Consider the following 19,064-nt stretch of genomic DNA (forward strand, 5'->3'; position numbering starts at 1 on the left):
ATTTAAGAAACTTTCACCATTGTTTCAGATGCCACGCCGGGAGATAAAATCGACCCTATGTCCTCTGAATTGCATTTCCGGTCGTGGCCAACCACTACACCGCAGGCGGAAGCTCCCATTCTTTCGATAAATCAATCAACGCTCGCTTGACCAGTGGTGGACCTCATCCTGCTCCTCGTTGGAAACAACCAGCGAGGGGAAATACTGCGGCAAACGGGGAACCCTGGTTCCAGCGGATGGGGGGAGTCAAGAAGAGCTGCAATGCCTTAAAATCCACACCCTGACGAATTACCCTGGGAAGCCGAACAGTGACAGATTCACACACCCAATAAATACAGTCTGTGCAACCAGGAGCTTATTTTCCACAATTCGACAACAACAACAACAACAGTCAATAAGAGAAGAATAATGATACACGTGGACTCCCAGGAAATGCTCCGATACAAAGTGAAAACTCGGTCGCCTCGGTAGACATGCTTCTTCGCCGCCGGACGCAGGCGGTTCCCCTGTTCCGTTGCGCCGCTGTGTCGAGGGTTTGCATTCAAAGTTCTTGTTATTATTATTATTTTAAAAACGACAACGCTTTCCACTCGGACGAGGGACAGGACAAACGCTCGCGCGGTCCCAGGTGTCGACACGCACTGGGGGGCGGCGGGGGGGGGGGGTCTGGGGTCGGGGGTCAAATCCACGACGACGACTGCCCCCCACGACCCCCAACACACAGCGACAGTCGTAGTTGTCCTGCGGCCACGCTCAGACGCGCACGTGTATTTATAGGTATGTACGTATATACATGTATCTGTTATTATATATATACGTATGTTTATATATACTGAATATATATTTCTAATTCATCAATTTAATACATGTTTTTCACCCCCCCCCCCCCAACCCACCCACCCACCCCTCCTCCCGCGCAGACCCGAGTGACACTGACGATGGATGTTGGAACGCGATGGATCAAACGGGACGAGATGGGGGGGGGGGGGGGGAGCTCGCAGAGACCTCGAGAGACATCAACAACAACAATAACGGTGGTGGCCACAACGACAATAACATAAAGAAAGTAACATCCCTGAGAAAAATGATTTCCAACGCCCGCACCCCCACGCGTAACGCGCATACCCCCCCCCCCCCCCATGGCTTTTATATCACACAGCCGAGTGGACTGCAGTCCTCACGGACCCACACGCACGCACGCACGCACCACACGGGTCGACCCGCACATGCATGGTGCGTTCCTACGGGACGTGACGAGGAGTGGTCTCTTACGATGGCTCTCGCGCTCACGCGTACGAGAATTGTTCATGCTCACGACAATGTGTAAATAATGCACAGAGTCTGGTGGACTGCCTCTGGACGAGCGAGTTGGCGAGTAAGTGAGCTGCCGTTGGCGGTGCGCGCGAGCACGCACAGCGGAGCGGTGGCGCAAGGCGCAGCCGACGTTTGCTCGGCGCGCTCCGCGGAGCCACTCCGCTCCCGCAGCGGTCGTGGACGTCCGAACTCTTGGATCGGTGAATCTGTGCTGATCCCCCCCAAAACGTATTTAATCGTACGTTGACCGCCGGCGTCCGCTGGTCAGTCTTACACGGTGGCGCGGTAAGCGGGCCTTGTTCGCGTCGCACGTAATAGTCTGTGGAACGTCCGCACTTAATGGGGGGGGAGGGGGGCGGGGAAATCCCAACTAAAATTAAAACGGGGGAAAAAAATCAAATAAGCAGGTGATTTGAAGCTGTGGTAAAACAAGAAGTGGACACCGCTTGCATGCAGGGCTTAATTGTAGCCGGGTCTGTCCGGGTCAGGTCGGCAAACCTGGATCTTTATTTCTGCATCCGGCACACCACGTCCAGTATATATATATGCCATCTTCCTGGTCTACCAGCGACCCGGAAAATATACGGTGAGAAATTAAGCCCTGGCCTGAAGTGGTAGATGAGAAATGTAATTCAGTGCTCGGGCCAATGACGCAGCGGTTCAACGTTCCACGAGCGCCAGCGGTGAATGTCCACCTGCTGACCCTTCCCACCACTGAGGCTCTACCCACGGATGGGGGCGGCGGCGGACTTGAATCCGCGGTGTGCGGAACGCGCAGTTCCCGTACTGCGGCATCCCGGGGAGGGGCTGCTCGACGAGACATGGCGCGTAGTACGGAACGGGACGGACAGACGGACGGACGGGTCGGCGTCCTCGTGTCTGCGCCAGGCGTTTCGTCTCGCCTGCTGCACGAGTCCGTACAGGGACGGAGCATCGAGGACGACTCTCTGCCGTGGTGAAATTGCCAAGTCAGAACATTTTGTGGCCCTGCCCACATTTTCCCCCCCGCGCGAATGAATGTTCTCTCCTCCCGGCATAAATTTTTGTATTTTTTTTTGTAATCTTTCTTTGCATGAAGGTCCATTTTCAACTAAAACACCTTGACTTTAAGCCCACTTTTCAAACTTTTGAAACTTTGCTTTAGTCATAGCTTTACTTGTTTTATACCATCTGCTCGGCCCGAACTTTCTCCCAAACATTTTGACACCGGTACTGCGTGGTGCGTTCCCTCCTTTGGCTGCAATTCAAACACCGGTCTCACCCATCGGCCACCATCCCTTCTCGTGAAGCATCCAGCCCGAGCCCACTTACTCTCCTCAGCGGTCAATATCTTGTCTCTATTTCATAATTTATTCTTCGGACCACGTGCTTCTCTTCCTGTCAGTGTAAATGAAAAGCGCACATCTGTCCAACACTTCTTTGCACACTTCATCTGAAGTGCCGCCATCTCGGTCGATGCACGCCGGCGTATGATCTTTGTCCCGGCGACCTGTCCGTCACCTACGGTCCGTCTCCGCGTGGCCTCCAAACAAACCGCCTGGTCGCTAAAACACAAAGTCCTTGTACCTGCCATCTTCTACGAACGGGGGAGAAGCATCCCACACATTTGCCCCACGGCTGCAAGACGCCGTGACACGACTACATCTCTCGCTTTGCAGGGAATTGGACTCTCTGCCTGATCTCGCCACCTCCCCAACCCCCCCCCCCCCCCCCCCCCCGGCTGGGCGTTGGCGTAGTCAAGTGCCCGACGCACGAAGCCCGCCCTACGCAGCCTCCTCCCGCGGCGGTGCGAGCCTCGGGAGTTCTGCGTGTGGAGAGCAGGTTTCTGGGAGGCGGAGGGGGGTAGTTAAATAAATAAATGCATTTGAAATCCCAAGGTGGCGTGGGCTCAGGAATTAAATGCCCCCTCCCCCCCCTTCCTCTCCCACTCCCCGTACCCACCTAGTCCAATTTGCCCCCCATTTTTGTAGCCCTGTATTTGGGCCCCTCCGGCCTTTGAGCCCTGGGGCAGTTACATGGCCTACACACTTTGCTACGTCTCACTATTTGAAACGGCAAAGCATGGAGGTGGGAACCATCCTTGTCACACGAGGGGGAGGGGGGGAGTGGTTATAGCGAGCATCGGTCAGATTCGGACGTGGGAGTGCAACGGGGACGGACTTTGACGAGGCTTGTGTTTAAAACGAGATGCGAGGGAATGCCGCGTGGGGAGACAGCGCTAAATACATAACGGCATGCCGCGTCTTCATGCAGGTGCTTTCTCGAACTCGCAATAATTTACTGACTAAATGCCTCTACAGTGTTTCCTTTGTTTCTTCTTTTTCCTTAATCAAAATATACAAGAACCGTTTCGGGTAAAACGATGGAAATTCAGCAGCATACGGGACACACGAGACGAGCATTCAGAGCCACCTATATTACCCCCAACACGTTCCCCCCACCACCCCGCCTCTCACCCTCCCAACCCTCCACCTCCGCACTCAGAAAAATATAAAACATAGAAAAAGAGTCGGTTGCCCGTAAAACGATACGCGCTACTCATGCAGACGGGCGCGAGGGGGGCGCCGGACGGGAAGGCGCCGGAACCCCCGCACGCAGGGGTCGCCACTTCCATCGGCGCTCCAGCCACCGCGGTCCGGTCGTTCATGCAGCTGCGGACGGTCGTTTCAGCGTCGAGCCGTTAACTCATCGTCCGCATTTTCACCCTCTGTTCACGCGAGCGGTCGCAGCCTGGCAGAGCGTCCCCGCGTGTGAAAGCCTCTCGCCGGCGTCAGATCGTCAGAGCCCTGTTGCGTCGTGATGGGGAATACTGTCGTCAGAAGGGCCGGTTTAACTTTTCGCCGCCGCCACCGCCGCCGCTTTGTTCAAACGACCGAGATGTGGCAGTACGCCTCGAGGCCCGAGATGATGATGTAGATGAGCCACAGCGAGAAGAAGAGCAGGCTTGTGAGCAGCTTGGAGCAACGCGGGCCCCCCAGCTCCCCGCCGATGCTGGGCTGGCGCCGGTACATGAGCACGGCGACGGTAATGAAGGCAAAGACGGTGAAGAGCGTGACGGAGAAGGCGAGCGTGCCCGCTTCGACGCGGAACTTCTCGCCCTGCGTCCACCAGTAGATGGCAGCCACGGACCACGCGAGACCGATGCCCAGGAACACGTTGACGCCGTTGCTGCCCGTCACGTTGCCGATCGAAGCGTCCGCGTACTGGTCCTGGATGGCCGCCACCTTGCTGGCGAACGTGTCTGTGGGGGGCACGGTGGGGGGGGCAGGGAGCGGTACGGATGAGAAATGAGTCACATCAGCAGTGCAAGCGGCTCAATGCCAAGGATTTTCTTTCGAGACCGGAGAGAGCTGCTGCCATTGCAAAATGCTTCCAGACGTTAACAGCAGGACAGGTTAGATGCCACTATACATTTCCACACCATGAAATACTTCGTTGATCTATCATTTCTGGCCAGGTTGCTTCTGAAAAATAAGCTAATAGCTCAGTGGGCTTTTCCTGGTAAAATAAAAACAAGTTTAGTTTTATTTCTATTTTTTAAAAGTTATTTGCTCACCTGTCCTATACTTTACACTCCGATCGTGGTTTTGTTTTGTTTGTTATTCTAACGTTCTGACCTGCCCCTCCTGGACATCTGTGAAACAGAGCTGTTTAGCTCATCGGATTCCTCCAGTATATATATAAATATTCTCATCTGAAACTTCAGCCCAGCACCTGGGCCCCTCTAGCCGCTTGCACACTCAAGTGTCGAATTGTATCTACCGCAGTCTACCCGCGACCCAGGAACAAAAACAACATTCGGTGACGAAATCAAATCCCTCCCGAGCGCGACTCACCGGGCACAGAGGTGCCGAGCGCCACAAAAACGACCGCGGTCACCGAGTCCTTGAGCCCCACGGTGCAGCCAAAGTGCGAGGCGAGGTCACCGATGACGGCGGTGAGGATGCCGATGACGCAGATGGAGACGATGAAGCAGGCCCAGCCGTTCATGTACTCGGTGGGCGGCACGCACGCGAACAGCACCTTCCAGAAGACCGTGAGGAAGTGCATGATGTAGTCGCAGCAAGAAGGCATGCGCTCCTCCGCCCCCTCCTCGTCGTCGTCGTCACCTGGAAACGGGAGAGACGACGGCGGACGATCGGGCCCGGGCCGGGACGAACCCACGTGGCTCGAAGACTTAAGGCTCCCAAACGTCCGGGTTGCGTGTGTCTCTCACGAGGGTTTGCTGCTTCCTGGACTACCTGAGCAGTGGGCGGGGCCAAAATCTGAGCCAGCCAGTAGGAGGAGGCCCTTTTCTGTACGAGCATTGCTAGAGATTTGTTGGGCGTGGTCATGTAAAAGTGGGCGGGGCTGATGGAGGGAGGGGCTTCCGGCTCCCCACGTGCCCCCCGGTTGAGCCTCCCAGAAATTTGGTAGCTTTGTGGAAGCTGTGATTGCTGGCGACGGCAGTGCGACCGAAGACACCACGTATGCGCTAGATATGCGACAGTCCGTCGCACCGCCCCTGCCCATGCCGATTTGAATGATTTGTTGCGATTCCCGGTCGTAAATTGTAAGTCATCTATTAATCATATTTTTTCCATCCAATACCACACGAACCCGACACGGAATGTGTTGAGTAGTTGCCAACGGTGCTTGTGCACCACTGGCCAATGCAGCAGCATCACCAAATAACTTCACTTTCGGTCGGGGGGGGGGGTGCACACGAAGGCGTTCTCACCTGCGCTGACGGTGATGGCCTCTACAAACTGCTCCCGCCACGAGTTGGTGCCCACCACCAGCGCCAAGTTTGTCTTCTTGATCAGCTTGTCCACTGTGCTCTACAAGGTTTGTTTCGGGGGGAGAATGGGGAAGGGGGGGGTGCAGGATGCACAATCGGTTGAGGCATATCCAACTTTTAATTGTAAGAGGTGGCCAGGAGATGGCAGTAGAGCAATGAATTGAGGATTCGTCTGTGCAGCGCTTCAAGTGCTGTACCCTTGTACGCTTGGTCGATGTTCATAGATTTCCTGCTGGACGGAGCTAAATGCTCAATAACTGAATTGGCCAAACATCCCAATGTAGCAGAACCTTCCTGTGAAGGTATTGAGACTTGGTAAAGCTCTAGAGGATAAACAAATTAGCATTATTATTCTGGTTGTTTACCCAGGAAAGTCTCAAGACTAATTTTCAAGATGGTCCTGCCAAGTGTTTACAGTAGGGGGGCGATGTTTCTGCTCTGTGTAATCCCAATTGAGTAATTTGCAGGTAATTTTTCAGCATTGGAATGTTTGGCCAATAGCAGGTGCATTTCGTGTTTTTTTGAGTTATTGTAAATGTGTAAATTACAAATGCATATGGGGCGGTGTGGAGGACTATTAGGGGTGTAAATATGAACTGCCCTGCCCTGGTGATTCTATAAAGTTTCGCAATTCAGAATTTCGATTCGATCGACAAATGACTTTTTAAAAAAATATATCGCGTGAACGGTAACGGCCTCTAGTGGCTTGCAGGGGTCACGTGAACCCATTACGAAGACGAATCAAGACGAAAACGTCGATCCTTGCGCGCGGTTGGTCGCGTGCTTCGTGAGCCTACAGAATCGATATTGTGAACGAAGCGGAAGCTGCTTCGCTTGGCGTGTACATTATTCGCCAATTTTAACTGACTGTAGAGCTGGCCATTATGGATCGTCCACCAGCATCTCACGAGCACCGGGGTCCGACGACGCGTCGATCCGCCGGGGACTGTGTGTGGTGACGGTGTGTGGTGAAGGTGTGTGGTGACGATGTGTGGTGAAGGTGTGTGGTGACGATGTGTGGTGACGGTGTGTGGTGACGGTGTGTGGTGCGTGAGGCGTGTGGTGACGGTGTGTGGTGACGGTGTGTGGTGACGATGTGTGGTGACGGTGTGTGGTGACGGTGTGTGGTGACGGTGTGTGGTGAAGGTGTGTGGTGACGGTGTGTGGTGACGGTGTGTGGTGAAGGTGTGTGGTGACGGTGTGTGGTGTGTGGTGTGTGGTGAAGGTGTGTGGTGACGGTGTGTGGTGACGGTGTGTGGTGACGGTGTGTGGTGACGGTGTGTGGTGTGTGGTGAAGGTGTGTGGTGACGGTGTGTGGTGACGATGTGTGGTGACGGCGTGTGGTGACGGCGTGTGGTGACGGTGTGTGGTGAAGGTGTGTGGTGACGGTGTGTGGTGCGTGAGGCGTGTGGTGACGGTGTGTGGTGACGGTGTGTGGTGACGGTGTGTGGTGCGTGAGGCGTGTGGTGACGGTGTGTGGTGACGGTGTGTGGTGACGGTGTGTGGTGTGTGAGGTGTGTGGTGACGATGTGTGGTGACGGTGTGCGGTGACGATGTGTGGTGACGATGTGTGGTGTGTGAGGTGTGTGGTGTGTGAGGTGTGTGGTGACGGTGTGCGGTGCGTGAGGTGTATGGTGACGGTGTGTGGTGCGTGAAGTGTGTGGTGCGTGAGGTGTGTGGTGACGGGGTGTGGTGACGGGGTGTGGTGACGGTGTGTGGTGCGTGAAGGTGTGGTGATGATGTGTGGTGCGTGAGGTGTGGTGACGATGTGTGGTGTGTGAGGTGTGTGGTGACGATGTGTGGTGCGTGAAGTGTGTGGTGATGATGTGTGGTGCGTGAGGCGTGTGGTGCGTGAGGTGTGTGGTGATGGTGTGTGGTGCGTGAAGTGTGTGGTGTGTGAGGCGTGTGGTGTGTGTGGTGTGTGGTGCGTGAGGTGTGAGGTGCGTGGTGCGTGAGGTGTGTGGTGACGGTGTGTGGTGCGTGAGGTGTGTGGTGACGGTGTGTGGTGCGTCAGGTGTGTGGTGTGTGGTGACGGTGTGTGGTGACGGTGTGTGGTGCGTGAGGTGTGTGGTGACGGTGTGTGGTGCGTGAGGTGTGTGGTGTGTGAGGTGTGTGGTGACGGTGTGTGGTGACGGTGTGTGGTGCGTGAGGTGTGTGGTGTGTGAGGTGTGTGGTGACGGTGTGTGGTGCGTGAGGTGTGTGGTGTGTGAGGTGTGTGGTGCGTGAGGTGTGTGGTCCGTGAGGTGTGTGGTGACGGTGTGTGGTGACGGTGTGTGGTGCGTGAGGTGTGTGGTGTGTGAGGTGTGTGGTGCGTGAGGTGTGTGGTGCGTGAGGTGTGTGGTGCGTGAGGTGTGTGGTGCGTGAGGTGTGTGGTGTGTGAGGCGTGTGGTGCGTGAGGTGTGTGAGGCGTGTGGTGCGTGAGGTGTGTGAGGTGTGTGGTGACGGTGTGTGGTGACGGTGTGTGGTGCGTGAGGTGTGTGGTGTGTGAGGTGTGTGGTGCGTGAGGTGTGTGGTGCGTGAGGTGTGTGGTGCGTGAGGTGTGTGGTGCGTGAGGTGTGTGGTGTGTAAGGTGTGTGGTGCGTGAGGTGTCTGAGGTGTGTGGTGACGGTGTGTGGTGACGGTGTGTGGTGCGTGAGGTGTGTGGTGCGTGAGGTGTGTGGTGCGTGAGGTGTGTGGTGTGTGAGGTGTGTGGTGCGTGAGGTGTGTGGTGCGTGAGGTGTGTGGTGCGTGAGGTGTGTGGTGCGTGAGGTGTGTGGTGTGTGAGGTGTATGGTGCGTGAGGTGTGTGAGGTGTGTGGTGACGGTGTGTGGTGCGTGAGGTGTGTGGTGCGTGAGGTGTGTGGTGCGTGAGGTGTGTGGTGCGTGAGGTGTGTGGTGCGTGAGGTGTGTGGTGCGTGAGGTGCGTGGTGCGTGAGGTGCGTGAGGTGTGTGGGAGGTGGAGTTTTGGCGTATTGTAGGAGTGCGGCGATGGCGTTTTGTGGAGGAGTGGGTCTGGTGCAGGGGTGGTGTGCGGTGTGTGGTGAGCACGCGCGCCGTGCATTAACACGCCAGCACTCCGCATGATTAGAGGCATTACTTCATTTTTCTCGTGAACATGGCAGGCCATTTCTCACTCGCAGTCACGGCCGCTCGATGTGGAGGTGGAGATGGCTGCCAAAACAATTAATTTAGGGACAATACCAATGATTAGTCCTTCGCTCGGCAGCGATGCCGGGGGCGGGCGCGGGTTTGAACTCGCATTATCAAGCATCGGTGCGGCGACGCCGGCGGTGGAGGCTGCACGCTGCTGTGCCGCGTTATAGCCGGGCCCATGTGCAGCAGCAGCAGTCGTGCACCATCTTGTACGATGGGAGTCGAGGGCATCGTGTGTGTGTGTGTGTCTAAGGGTTGCGCCAAGGGAGAAGCGTGGTGAGCGAGGTGGTCGACGGTGGGGAGGCGGTTTAGCCTCGCGGATTGGGCCGTGTCGGTGACACGGAGACGCGTGTGGGAAGAGCGATTTTTGGGCCCCCTCTGATGACGTGAATCGCACCTTCGATGGGGATAGCACGAGGATGGCGATGGTGGTGGTGCTGGAATGATGACGAGGTGAATTAGTATGACGTTGGTGGGATTATAGCTGCTGGGATAGGGATGATGATGGTGGTGGTGGTGGTGGTGATGTCGGCGGATATGGACACTGATTGTGGAGGAGTGGGACACATGGAAGCTTTAGTTATAAAGCGTGTATGCAATTGGATGATGATGGAGGTGACGATCGCAGCGATGATCATGCTAGAGAACATGAAGCGGTCGAAGAGATGGCAACATGACGGGGTAGGCTGCGATGACGACAACAATGACGATGATGACGACGATGATGACACCAGGGAGGCACCTTAAACTCGTAGGACTCCTCGATGACGACCTCGAGGCGGTGTGGCTCCCCCAGCATGGGTTTCCCGAGCGCCGCAATCCTCCGCGCCTCTTCCTCCTCTTTGGTGAGCAGCAGGCCCTCGGGGCCGTCTGCGGGGGTCACCGGGGTCGTTACGTAGAGCAGGTTGCGCTCGGTAGGGGGGGTCGGGGTGGGAGAGGGCGGGGGGAGATGGAGGGGGCGGGGGGTAGTCTCTCACCCCTTACACTCCCGGCGCCGCTAGTCAGGCTTGGGTGCCGCACACGCCGTCGGTGATGGATTTCAACTTGCCGATGTTGTCAGTGGGCCACGTTCAAGGCCACGACCACACGCCGTGGACAGCCCCCCCCCCTTTCCCCTTTCTCCCCCGTTCCGGTTTCAAATACCGCGTGATGCGCCCCGATCCAGTTTCAAATTGAGCGTTTATAAAAGTAAATGGCGAGAGAGGCGGGAGTATCTGCTCGGACGGCAGCGGCCGCACCCGGGGGAGCAGATGTGTTTACACGCGACGGGGTATGCCGCTTGCGCACGGCCACTTCTGGGTCACGGAAATGTAATCTGCTCACGGTGGGTCGTGAGTCGCTGTGTTTGGAGAAATCCTTTAAATCTGGTTTGACGTGAACCTTTTAGTCAAATCTGGTCAGCCCACGACCAAATCCCCCCGAATGTGCCCGATCACGGTGCTGGCAGCACCGGCCGTGGTCACCCTCCACCTTGCCCGATCCTCAACTACGCGTATCAGCTGGTTGTGATATACAGCTCGGATTCCCAACATAGCGGACTGGGTGGAAGAGGTTCAAACGCAGCCGTTTAACGCCATCGATCCGAGTCTGAAAGTTCGTAGAACGCCGGAGGAGGCAGACGACGAGGGGGGGGGGGGGGGTAACCGCTCGCCGGGACTGCTAACGGAGCTCAGCCCGAACCTCGCAGCCGAGGTCACCATGACCTTCGCTCGGCCCCTGACACTCCCCGCTGTCGCCACCACCCTCGCCGCCGTCGTCGACAAAAGAGCGCATGAAAGCGTGGAGTGTTAATTCATAGCGAGCGCGGGCAGTTTGTCACAGGCGTTTAATTTGCTAAAAGCGCGGTGGGGGGAAGGGGGTCATGAGGCGGCGGGGGTGTGGGATCGTAACGAGACGGCGCTCCGTGCGGGGCGCACCGTGCGCCGCTGCCGCGAGCCACTTAACTCGATTACCGCCTGCGGTGACGGCCACGCCGGCGGCTGCGGCCGCTTGTGCGAGCGACACACGGGATCGATGGTAAATCACACGCCGCGTCTCGCGCACGCGCGAGTGTTGCCGCACGAGCCGCGTCTGAACTCCGACCCGGGAGAACCGTATGTCGTGAGTTGGGGCCGACGGCGTGAAAGAGCAGACAAATTCCGCGCAACGTGATCACGTTTGTGAGTGCGCCGCTTTTGGATGTGAACTCGCATCTTGAGTCCTCCGAGAAAAAAAATTATACCGGAAAATATTCGGCGAGAAATGCCTCCCCGGCCAAACTTCTGGCCGCGTTAGCGCGCAGGCCCACAAAGCGTAACGCGTGTAATCGAGCGAAAGTCGCAGAGGTGGCTGCGCAAACCGCCGCGCGTTGGCACCGCCGTCAACGAGTGACGTGCGTACACGCGGGAAAATCTTGGGAGTAATTAAACACATCTGTAATTGCGCGCGTAATGGGGGCCGTTGTCAACAGCTGCGGTTTTTCCATCGCGCCGCTTCCCTCCTGGTGGCAGCTCTGGTGGCAGCACGCCTCCCGGGTCTGGCTCGGCGGAGCGTTAAAGCGCCAATACGCTCTCGCGTGTCTCGTATCACCACGTCGTGCCCTCCGAAACTAACCTCATTAGGACGTTGCGTGTTAAATGAACACGCCAATGCCGTTCACTTATCGGCCCGGTGTCTCAGCGGGAGTGCGAGCGGCTTGCAGTTGGATGTGTTGCGAGTTAAACTCCCGGTTGGCGGTTGATTCAGGCCATCGAATTTGGCTTTTATTTACGTGGCACCATTTTAAAGAGATGTTTGGTCAGTTTTTTTTTTATACAATGACTGCTTTGGAATCACGTGGGAGAAAACTGCAAGGCCCTGAGAAACCCCAAAACTTTGCGAGGGACAAAGCGCAGCGCTGTTCGGTCTCCAGTCTGCAGAGCAATGCCGGCTCCTCACCTCCACCGGCCTGACGCTGCCATGAAACAACCTCGTGTCACGCACAGATGCGCAACATTATCCCGTCCAGTCTGCGGTAGGGGGGGAAGGGTTGGCGGATCCCAGATTCGCTGAGCTGTGACGTGGACGGATGGTGGTTCCATGAACCCGCCTTTGAGTATAACACTTTTACGCGAAGCGAGGCATTGGCGTGTACGCCCTCGTTTAACCGGACGCCAGCTGCCTGCCTGGACGTCGGCAGTGGCGTCGCTTGACGGGGAGGAGGGGTACCCCGCAGGGGTGGGGTGGGGGATTGAACGGTAATTCGAGATTATCAGCTTGAAGAACAGCAACAAATTTTGATTTAAAGCTTTCGTGACTGCAGGGATTCATGTTCTTGGTTCTTTCGGTAAAGTCACGTAGAAGGGAAACAATAAAATAAAAAAATTATATATATATAAAACAATAAAAAAATTTATTGTTAACAAAAATAGTTTAATTGTTTTATATTTTTATTATTTTATTGTTTCCCTTCTTCGTGACTTTACCGAAAGAACCAAGAATATAACAGCAACAAACTAATTATTATCGGTATCATAATTATCTGCGTGCAAGCCAATTGAAATCGTAACGTCCGCAGATGTAAAATGGGGCCCTTGATTATGGCGTGAAATTGCAACCGTGGCTCCATTAACCGTAACAACCCGTCGGAATCGAGAGGCGATGTTCAAACGGATCGCCCGGCTGCGCTCGGAATGCAACCACGCATGCAACGAGCAGCTGCAACGAGCAGCCGCAACGAGCAACCGCAATGAGCAACCGCAATGAACAACCGCAACGAGCAGCCGCAATGAGCAACCGCAACGAGCAGCCGCAACGAGCAATCGCAATGAGCAACCGCAACGAGCAACCGCAATGAGCAACCGCAATGAGCAACCGCAACGAGCAGCCGCAATGAACAACCGCAACGAGCAGCCGCAACGAGCAATCGCAATGAGCAACCGCAACGAGCAACCGCAATGAGCAACCGCAACGAGCAACCGCAACGAGCAGCCGCAACGAGTGTCCACGATCGGGCCGACCCGGCCGCAGCGACAAGAGCGAGCGGTGTGCGTGCGCACGGTCTCTGTCGGTCTCTATCGGAGACCGTGCCGCTCGCAGTCGGTGCCGTCGCCCGTCTCCGCTCGCCTCCATCCATCTCATTCCGAGCGGTTGTCAGTAATGTCCTTCGCCCTCGCTCATTCATTTTTCCCGGAATCTGCGTTCGAGCGCAGCCGGGCCTCAACGAATAGTAACAGATTTAAATTTTGACTTAAAGCTTTCGTGACTGCAGGAATTCACACTCTTTGGGTCTTTCGGTAAAGAAGAAAAATCACGACGTTTCGATCGCAACACAAGCAATCGCCTTCAGGTGAAAAAATACAGCAGGCAAGACCACCTCAGCTGTACTTAATTCAGCTCACTTGGTATCTCACTATCTCCAGGTGATTTGCTTGTCAGTTTCGATGTAGTTTCTTTGTTGACCAAAGTTCCTGTGCCTGACACCATTGCAATCATTGAAGATTTGGTCCAACAAGGACTAAATGCTAATGTACCGGCCCTGGTGAGACACTGCCTCACCAACACTTACTTTACCTGGAATGGTACATTCTACAAACAAGTTGCAGGTACCCCAATGTTATCATGGAAAAATTTGAGACAGATGCCATCCAGGCATCCATCCTACGTCCTTCCTTGTGGAAGAGATACGTAGATGACACGTTTGTCATCTGGCCACATGGCCTGCCAGCTCTGAACCAATTCTTCAACCACATCAATTCCATACACCCAGCCATCAAATTCACCATGGAGGTGGAAAAGGATGGCAAGTTGCCATTCTTGGATGTTTTAATCGAAAAGAGACCAGATGGCTCATTGGGACACTGTCTACAGGAAAGCCACCCACACTGATGCCTATCTAAAACCTGACTCCCACCACCATCCAGCCCAGAAAAATGCCCTCATCAAAACTCTACACCACAGGGCTCGTTGCATTTCCGACCATCACCACCTAGCCAGTGAACTGGAGCACGTACACCAAGCTCTCAAGATTAATGGATATTCGGATTGCACAATCCGTAAAGCTATCACCCCAACCTTTGGGAGAGAACCACCTGAGGACCCAATCAAAACCATCAGCTTGCCATACGTAGCAGGGGTCACTAAAACGATTTCCAAAATCATGAGCAAACACAAGATCCAGGTTCGATTCAACACAGTACATAAAATTCGTGATCTGATCCAATCTGTGAAGGATGTGATCCCTGACATGCAATACCCCGGCGTCTACAAACTAAGCTGTGCCTGCGGCAGTAGTTACATTGGAGAAACCAAGCTACATGTCTCAGACCATGTTCGTGAACACAAGGCGGATCTGGAATACGGTAGGACTAATACCTCTGCCGTGGCTGATCATTGTCTTAATGCTGTGGGCACACATGACATTGATTTCTCCAAGACGACGGTACTATGCAAACCCACTGGCTATCAACAAATATTTGTTAATGAAGCCTTCCAGATATATAAACACAGACACAATTTCAACCGTGAAGATGGGTACAAACTGAGCAATCATTGGAAGGATGTTATTAATCAGGTAAAGTCATAACTGGCTGTGATGCTTCCATCCAACCTGCCGATGTTAACAGTTATTTCCGACTCTCTGAGTTACATTACCTTGTTAAATGTCTTTACATTAACAGGCGAAATGTCTCACTAACATAGCCGCTGCTTCCCTTTTCCTCGATGTGGCGGTGGCTCTCGTTGTTTAATAAGCTGAATGTGTCTCATTAACACAGCCGCTGCTGCGGCAGCCCGTCTCACATTGACGCGCTAATCTCTAATCTCGAGCAATACAATGGCTTCTTCAGCACCTTAGTCGTGGGGTTACATGAACACATTGACATGCTAATCTCTCGCAATACAATGGCCGAGGTATATTACTTGTAAATTATATCTCTAGCCCCGCCCACTTACCCTTGGGTTGTACCCATCTCAAACCTATATAACCTCTTGCTGCAGTAGTTCTCTCGCTATATTTATCCTGCCTCAGCAGTTCGCCTGCTGCATTTTTTCACCTGAAGACGATTGCTTGTGTTGCAATCGAAACGTGATTTTTATTATTATTTTTCTATCTACTTGACTTTACCGAAAGACCCAAAGAGTATGGCAACAGAATTGTTCACTTCAGAGTGAAATGCCGCTCCTGTTTAGTGTCCACGACTGACAATTATGCCTCATTGATGTCGAATGTCTCTGGATAATTCACACTTTGTTGCTCGTGGCTGGCTGATGCCACTGCGTTGGTCCAACGCTCCTCTCAATATCTCTCCCGTTTCTCTCTTTTGTCCCAAAGCAAGCGACAGTGCTGGGCATGCATCCTCCTGTGCGTCGCACCACCGCATCTCATCCCACCACACCCGACTTCCAGTCGCACTGTGTAGGGGAAGCAGAAGCACCCCTGCCCCCCATTGGGGTGGGAGGTGGGGGGAGGGGAAGCATGGGAGGGGAGTGGGGATGGCGGAATGGGGGCAGCAGCAGTGAGTGATGGAGAGAAACTCATGACGTGAGCACTTTGCAGGAGAGATTTTTGAAAGATGGGGCATTTTGAAATTACAGCAATTGGAATAAACAATGCTGCACTTGCCCACTGCGCCCCTCAACCAATTGACAAATTTCCGTGCAAGGGCACTGCAGGTAATTGTGCCCATCAAGCGTCCACGCGGCCCATAAAGTATCCGCAAATTGATTGTGCTTGCCGAGAGAGGGTCTTTATATTCCCATACAAAGTCCCTCCATGGTAAATTGCTGGAGAGGGTGACGCGTGCGCTGCCGTTGAAAAATCCCAAGGTGCTATGGAAACCCGCTCATATATAAATAAACCCCCTCGCCCGACACAACTGCACAGGAGTCTGAGGGCTGTCGAGTTAGTTATCATATGGAATCCCGGCATTGCTTCAACTCAGTCTCTGGTCTTCAATAGCTTTGAAAGCCCGGCTACTATGCGGCTCTTACACCGCCGCTGCCGCCAACACCTTGGGAATGAGCAACGGCGGAAGGAAGCGAGGAGAGGAGAAACGTGTGGGGGTCGAAACGCCGAGCAGTGAGGAAGGCTCGGGCAGCCGTGAGAGCGCTTACCTTGATCGCGCAGCAGGAGGGCTGCGGGGAGATGAGAGAGGTGAACACAAACACAACGTTAGCAAAACGTCCCCCCCCCCCTTCGTCACACTCGAGCACCGCTGCCCTTTCTGATCACAGCACCGCCTGTGACGGGTTGACGCCGGAGAGTGAGACCCCCACAGTCCCCACGTAGAATTGCGGCCAGGGCCATCGAAACGTTTTTGGAGGCCCTGGGGAAAAGTGCTAGATGAGGCCGCATCCGATGGGCCATTTCCCAAAACGTCCTTGACATATATATTAATTTTAAGGCCACAGTGTTGTTGACTATTGCCTTTTCTGAGCCCCCCTTGCCCTCTGCCCTTCCCCCGTCCCGCTGCTCTGTCTGTAATCCTCAGTGCAGAGTGCGTAAAACACAGGTGGGGGTTTCAGATGCCGCTTTCTTCCTCACGTGACCTCAAACCCGGGCACCTCCTTCCCCGGTCAATTTGCCATATATTACGGAAAACATTTTCTAAAAAGTGAGATTTGTTTATACGGACCAGTGCAAACGTGCGGCAAAGCGTGGTAATGAATTGTCAATGTCCACAAAAAGGCGGGTGTGTTTGAGTTGAGGGCGACGCATAAACGTGGGATGGAAAATCTGCAGAACTGCGCCAGCGTATGGCTGCAAAATGCAAGCCCATGACCAACACCACTTGCATCGCAAGAGGCTCTCTACGGACCCAACCTGCCCACGACTACCTTTTCCACTGCCCTGGCATCAGCTGCCCCTTTGCAGCACTGCCGTAGCCAGAAATGTTGTAACCCAGGGCAAGGTGCCAGCCCCGTGCTGCCGCCCTCCCGCTGGTTTTCTGTGATGTTGGCGCCATTACAACCAACAGTAATTTGAGCCACCAGATGCCACTGCTTGTTTCGTTTCCAACAATGCAGCTACACGCTCGGGCAGCCTCGCTGATGAATCGCCCTCAATAACGACAGAGAGCTCTCGGGCAGCTGCTGAGCATCACGGGCGGAGCAGGGCAAGGGAGCAGGAGGCGTGCACGGGGATAGTGTAGATCGTGGGGCCACATGACCCGCGACTGACTTTATCCGCCCATAAAAAGCGGGGGTGAGCCTCATCGCTCAAGGCAAATCGTGGCCCTCGCGCGCCTTTCTCGGCAAGCAGCGAGGAGCTCTCGGGCGATGAACATTCCTTTCGCCGCGGTGTTCAATGAAAAATAAGTTTCACAACTCGGGATTGTTTTGCGACGAAAGTTACCGCAATTAGGCGTGGAGATTTGAAAGCATGAATTAAAATCGAATGCCACGTCAAGGTTGCTCTCCGGGCCTCATTAAGCTCTGGGTTGAGCCGATGCGAGCGAGCTACGTCACTCCGAACATCTGACGACAAGGTCGTCGTCGTCGGTTCCAACATCGTCGCTCGTCCCATTTTCGCAGCGTCTTTTGCACCGAATGCGTCTGGATGTGCAGAGAACTGGTCGCCTGTGGTTATGGATTCATCTGGTGGAGCTATCCCCGCGTGTCTACGTCGAGATCATTTGGAATTGATGTGCCTGATCCTGCGTGATCTCAGGAGCTAAGCGGATGGATGATGGCACTGCACGCTGGTACAGGCTGCTGCGGAGGGTACATTGTGGGCAGCAGGGGGCAGTGCGGGCAAAATTAACTCTCCTACTCCACTACTGCAGTCTCCACCTTCACTGGCCCGTGCTGACCAGCGTAGTGAAGTATGGTCAAACAACCCCCCTGACTGACTTACATGGCATGAGGAGGCCCCAATTCAGCCGTGGAATTATAAAAGGCTGGAAATGCACACATTCCTCCTGTAGGTGTAGCTGACAGTGCTCTCCCTCTTGAGGGTTGTGGTCTGTAAGTGCTGTGCCTCCAGCACAAATATCCTTCTGTGCACCCTGCCGCGCGTTTTATTTTTGCCGCCTTAAATCAAACGGAGCAATCTCCCCGACCTCCTGTGAAGGGGAGGCAAGGAGCTGAAAATGAGACTGCGTTTCACACAGTCTTGCACACGCACCCTGCTGCACCGCGTGGCAAATGCAGCTACCAGATTAACATTTCTTTGAAGACGGTGTTGGGCGACCAGAGGAAGGGTGGGAGTTGTGGTGGTGGTGGTGCTGGTCACGGATGGTGCCGCCTGTGCGATGGCTGGCTCGGCAAGAGCGAGGGACGACCACCAAACTGCGGGAAGAGGCGTCGGGTTGGCCTGCGTAGCGAGCGAGCCGGCCACTGCATTATCCACCTCCGCAATTTACAATCAGCCGACGAGGGCCGGGCTCGCTGCAGTCCTGGGGTCGGCCCACCTGCTGGTGCAGGATAGGAAGGCTTTCGGCCGCCCAGTGGCCTGGCCCACGGGGACGTCGTGTTCGGGACACGCGGTACGATCGCGGGGGAGGGGGTGGGGGGTTGCGCTTGCCGATTTATCGTTTGAGCACGAAGAACATTTCAGGGCGTGATTACTTTAACTCCCGGAGCCCGGGAGAGAAAGGGTCGGAGGGGGTCAACGAGAGAAATGTTCTGGCGTGCGTGAGAGCGGCTCGGGAATTTCTGCTCACGAGCGGCGAGGCCACGTCGGATCCGCACTCCGTTCCCATATACGGACTCTTCTCGCAATCGATGCCAGAAGCCGCCCGGCGGAGCGGAGGATCTCACTTCGCCCGCGCCCACCAGATTACGGCCACCGGGTTCCTCATTTCCCCGGCGAGGTTGCGAATTCTCGCGACGAGAAGAAACGCACCGTTACCTTCTGACCCTGTAACGTAATCACTGCTGGC

At 54.8% G+C, this 19,064-nt stretch overlaps 1 protein-coding gene across 2 annotated transcripts in view; it reads right to left on the reverse strand.

Annotated features, from left to right (window-relative positions):
- Nucleotides 1-333: 333 nt before the first annotated feature.
- The window catches only part of LOC116948438 (sodium/calcium exchanger 1-like), a 109,097-nt gene continuing 90,366 nt past the window's right edge, over nucleotides 334-19,064 (reverse strand). Inside the window, exons 4-8 of one of the 2 annotated variants that reach the window (XM_032965115.2) lie at nucleotides 16,297-16,317; nucleotides 9,968-10,095; nucleotides 6,035-6,134; nucleotides 5,151-5,423; nucleotides 334-4,555 (exon numbers count right to left, since the gene is read on the reverse strand). In XM_032965115.2, coding sequence (XP_032821006.1) covers nucleotides 4,179-4,555; nucleotides 5,151-5,423; nucleotides 6,035-6,134; nucleotides 9,968-10,095; nucleotides 16,297-16,317 — 899 coding nt within the window. In that variant the 3' untranslated portion in view covers nucleotides 334-4,178. The remainder of the gene's footprint in view (nucleotides 4,556-5,150; nucleotides 5,424-6,034; nucleotides 6,135-9,967; nucleotides 10,096-16,296; nucleotides 16,318-19,064) is intronic. The other variant, XM_032965116.2, reaches the window with a different exon arrangement.

The sequence above is a fragment of the Petromyzon marinus genome, chromosome 33 (assembly GCF_048934315.1).
Source record: "Petromyzon marinus isolate PM22_M1 ecotype Great Lakes invasive population chromosome 33, UKy_Petmar_22M1.pri1.0, whole genome shotgun sequence".
Lineage (NCBI taxonomy): Eukaryota > Metazoa > Chordata > Hyperoartia > Petromyzontiformes > Petromyzontidae > Petromyzon > Petromyzon marinus.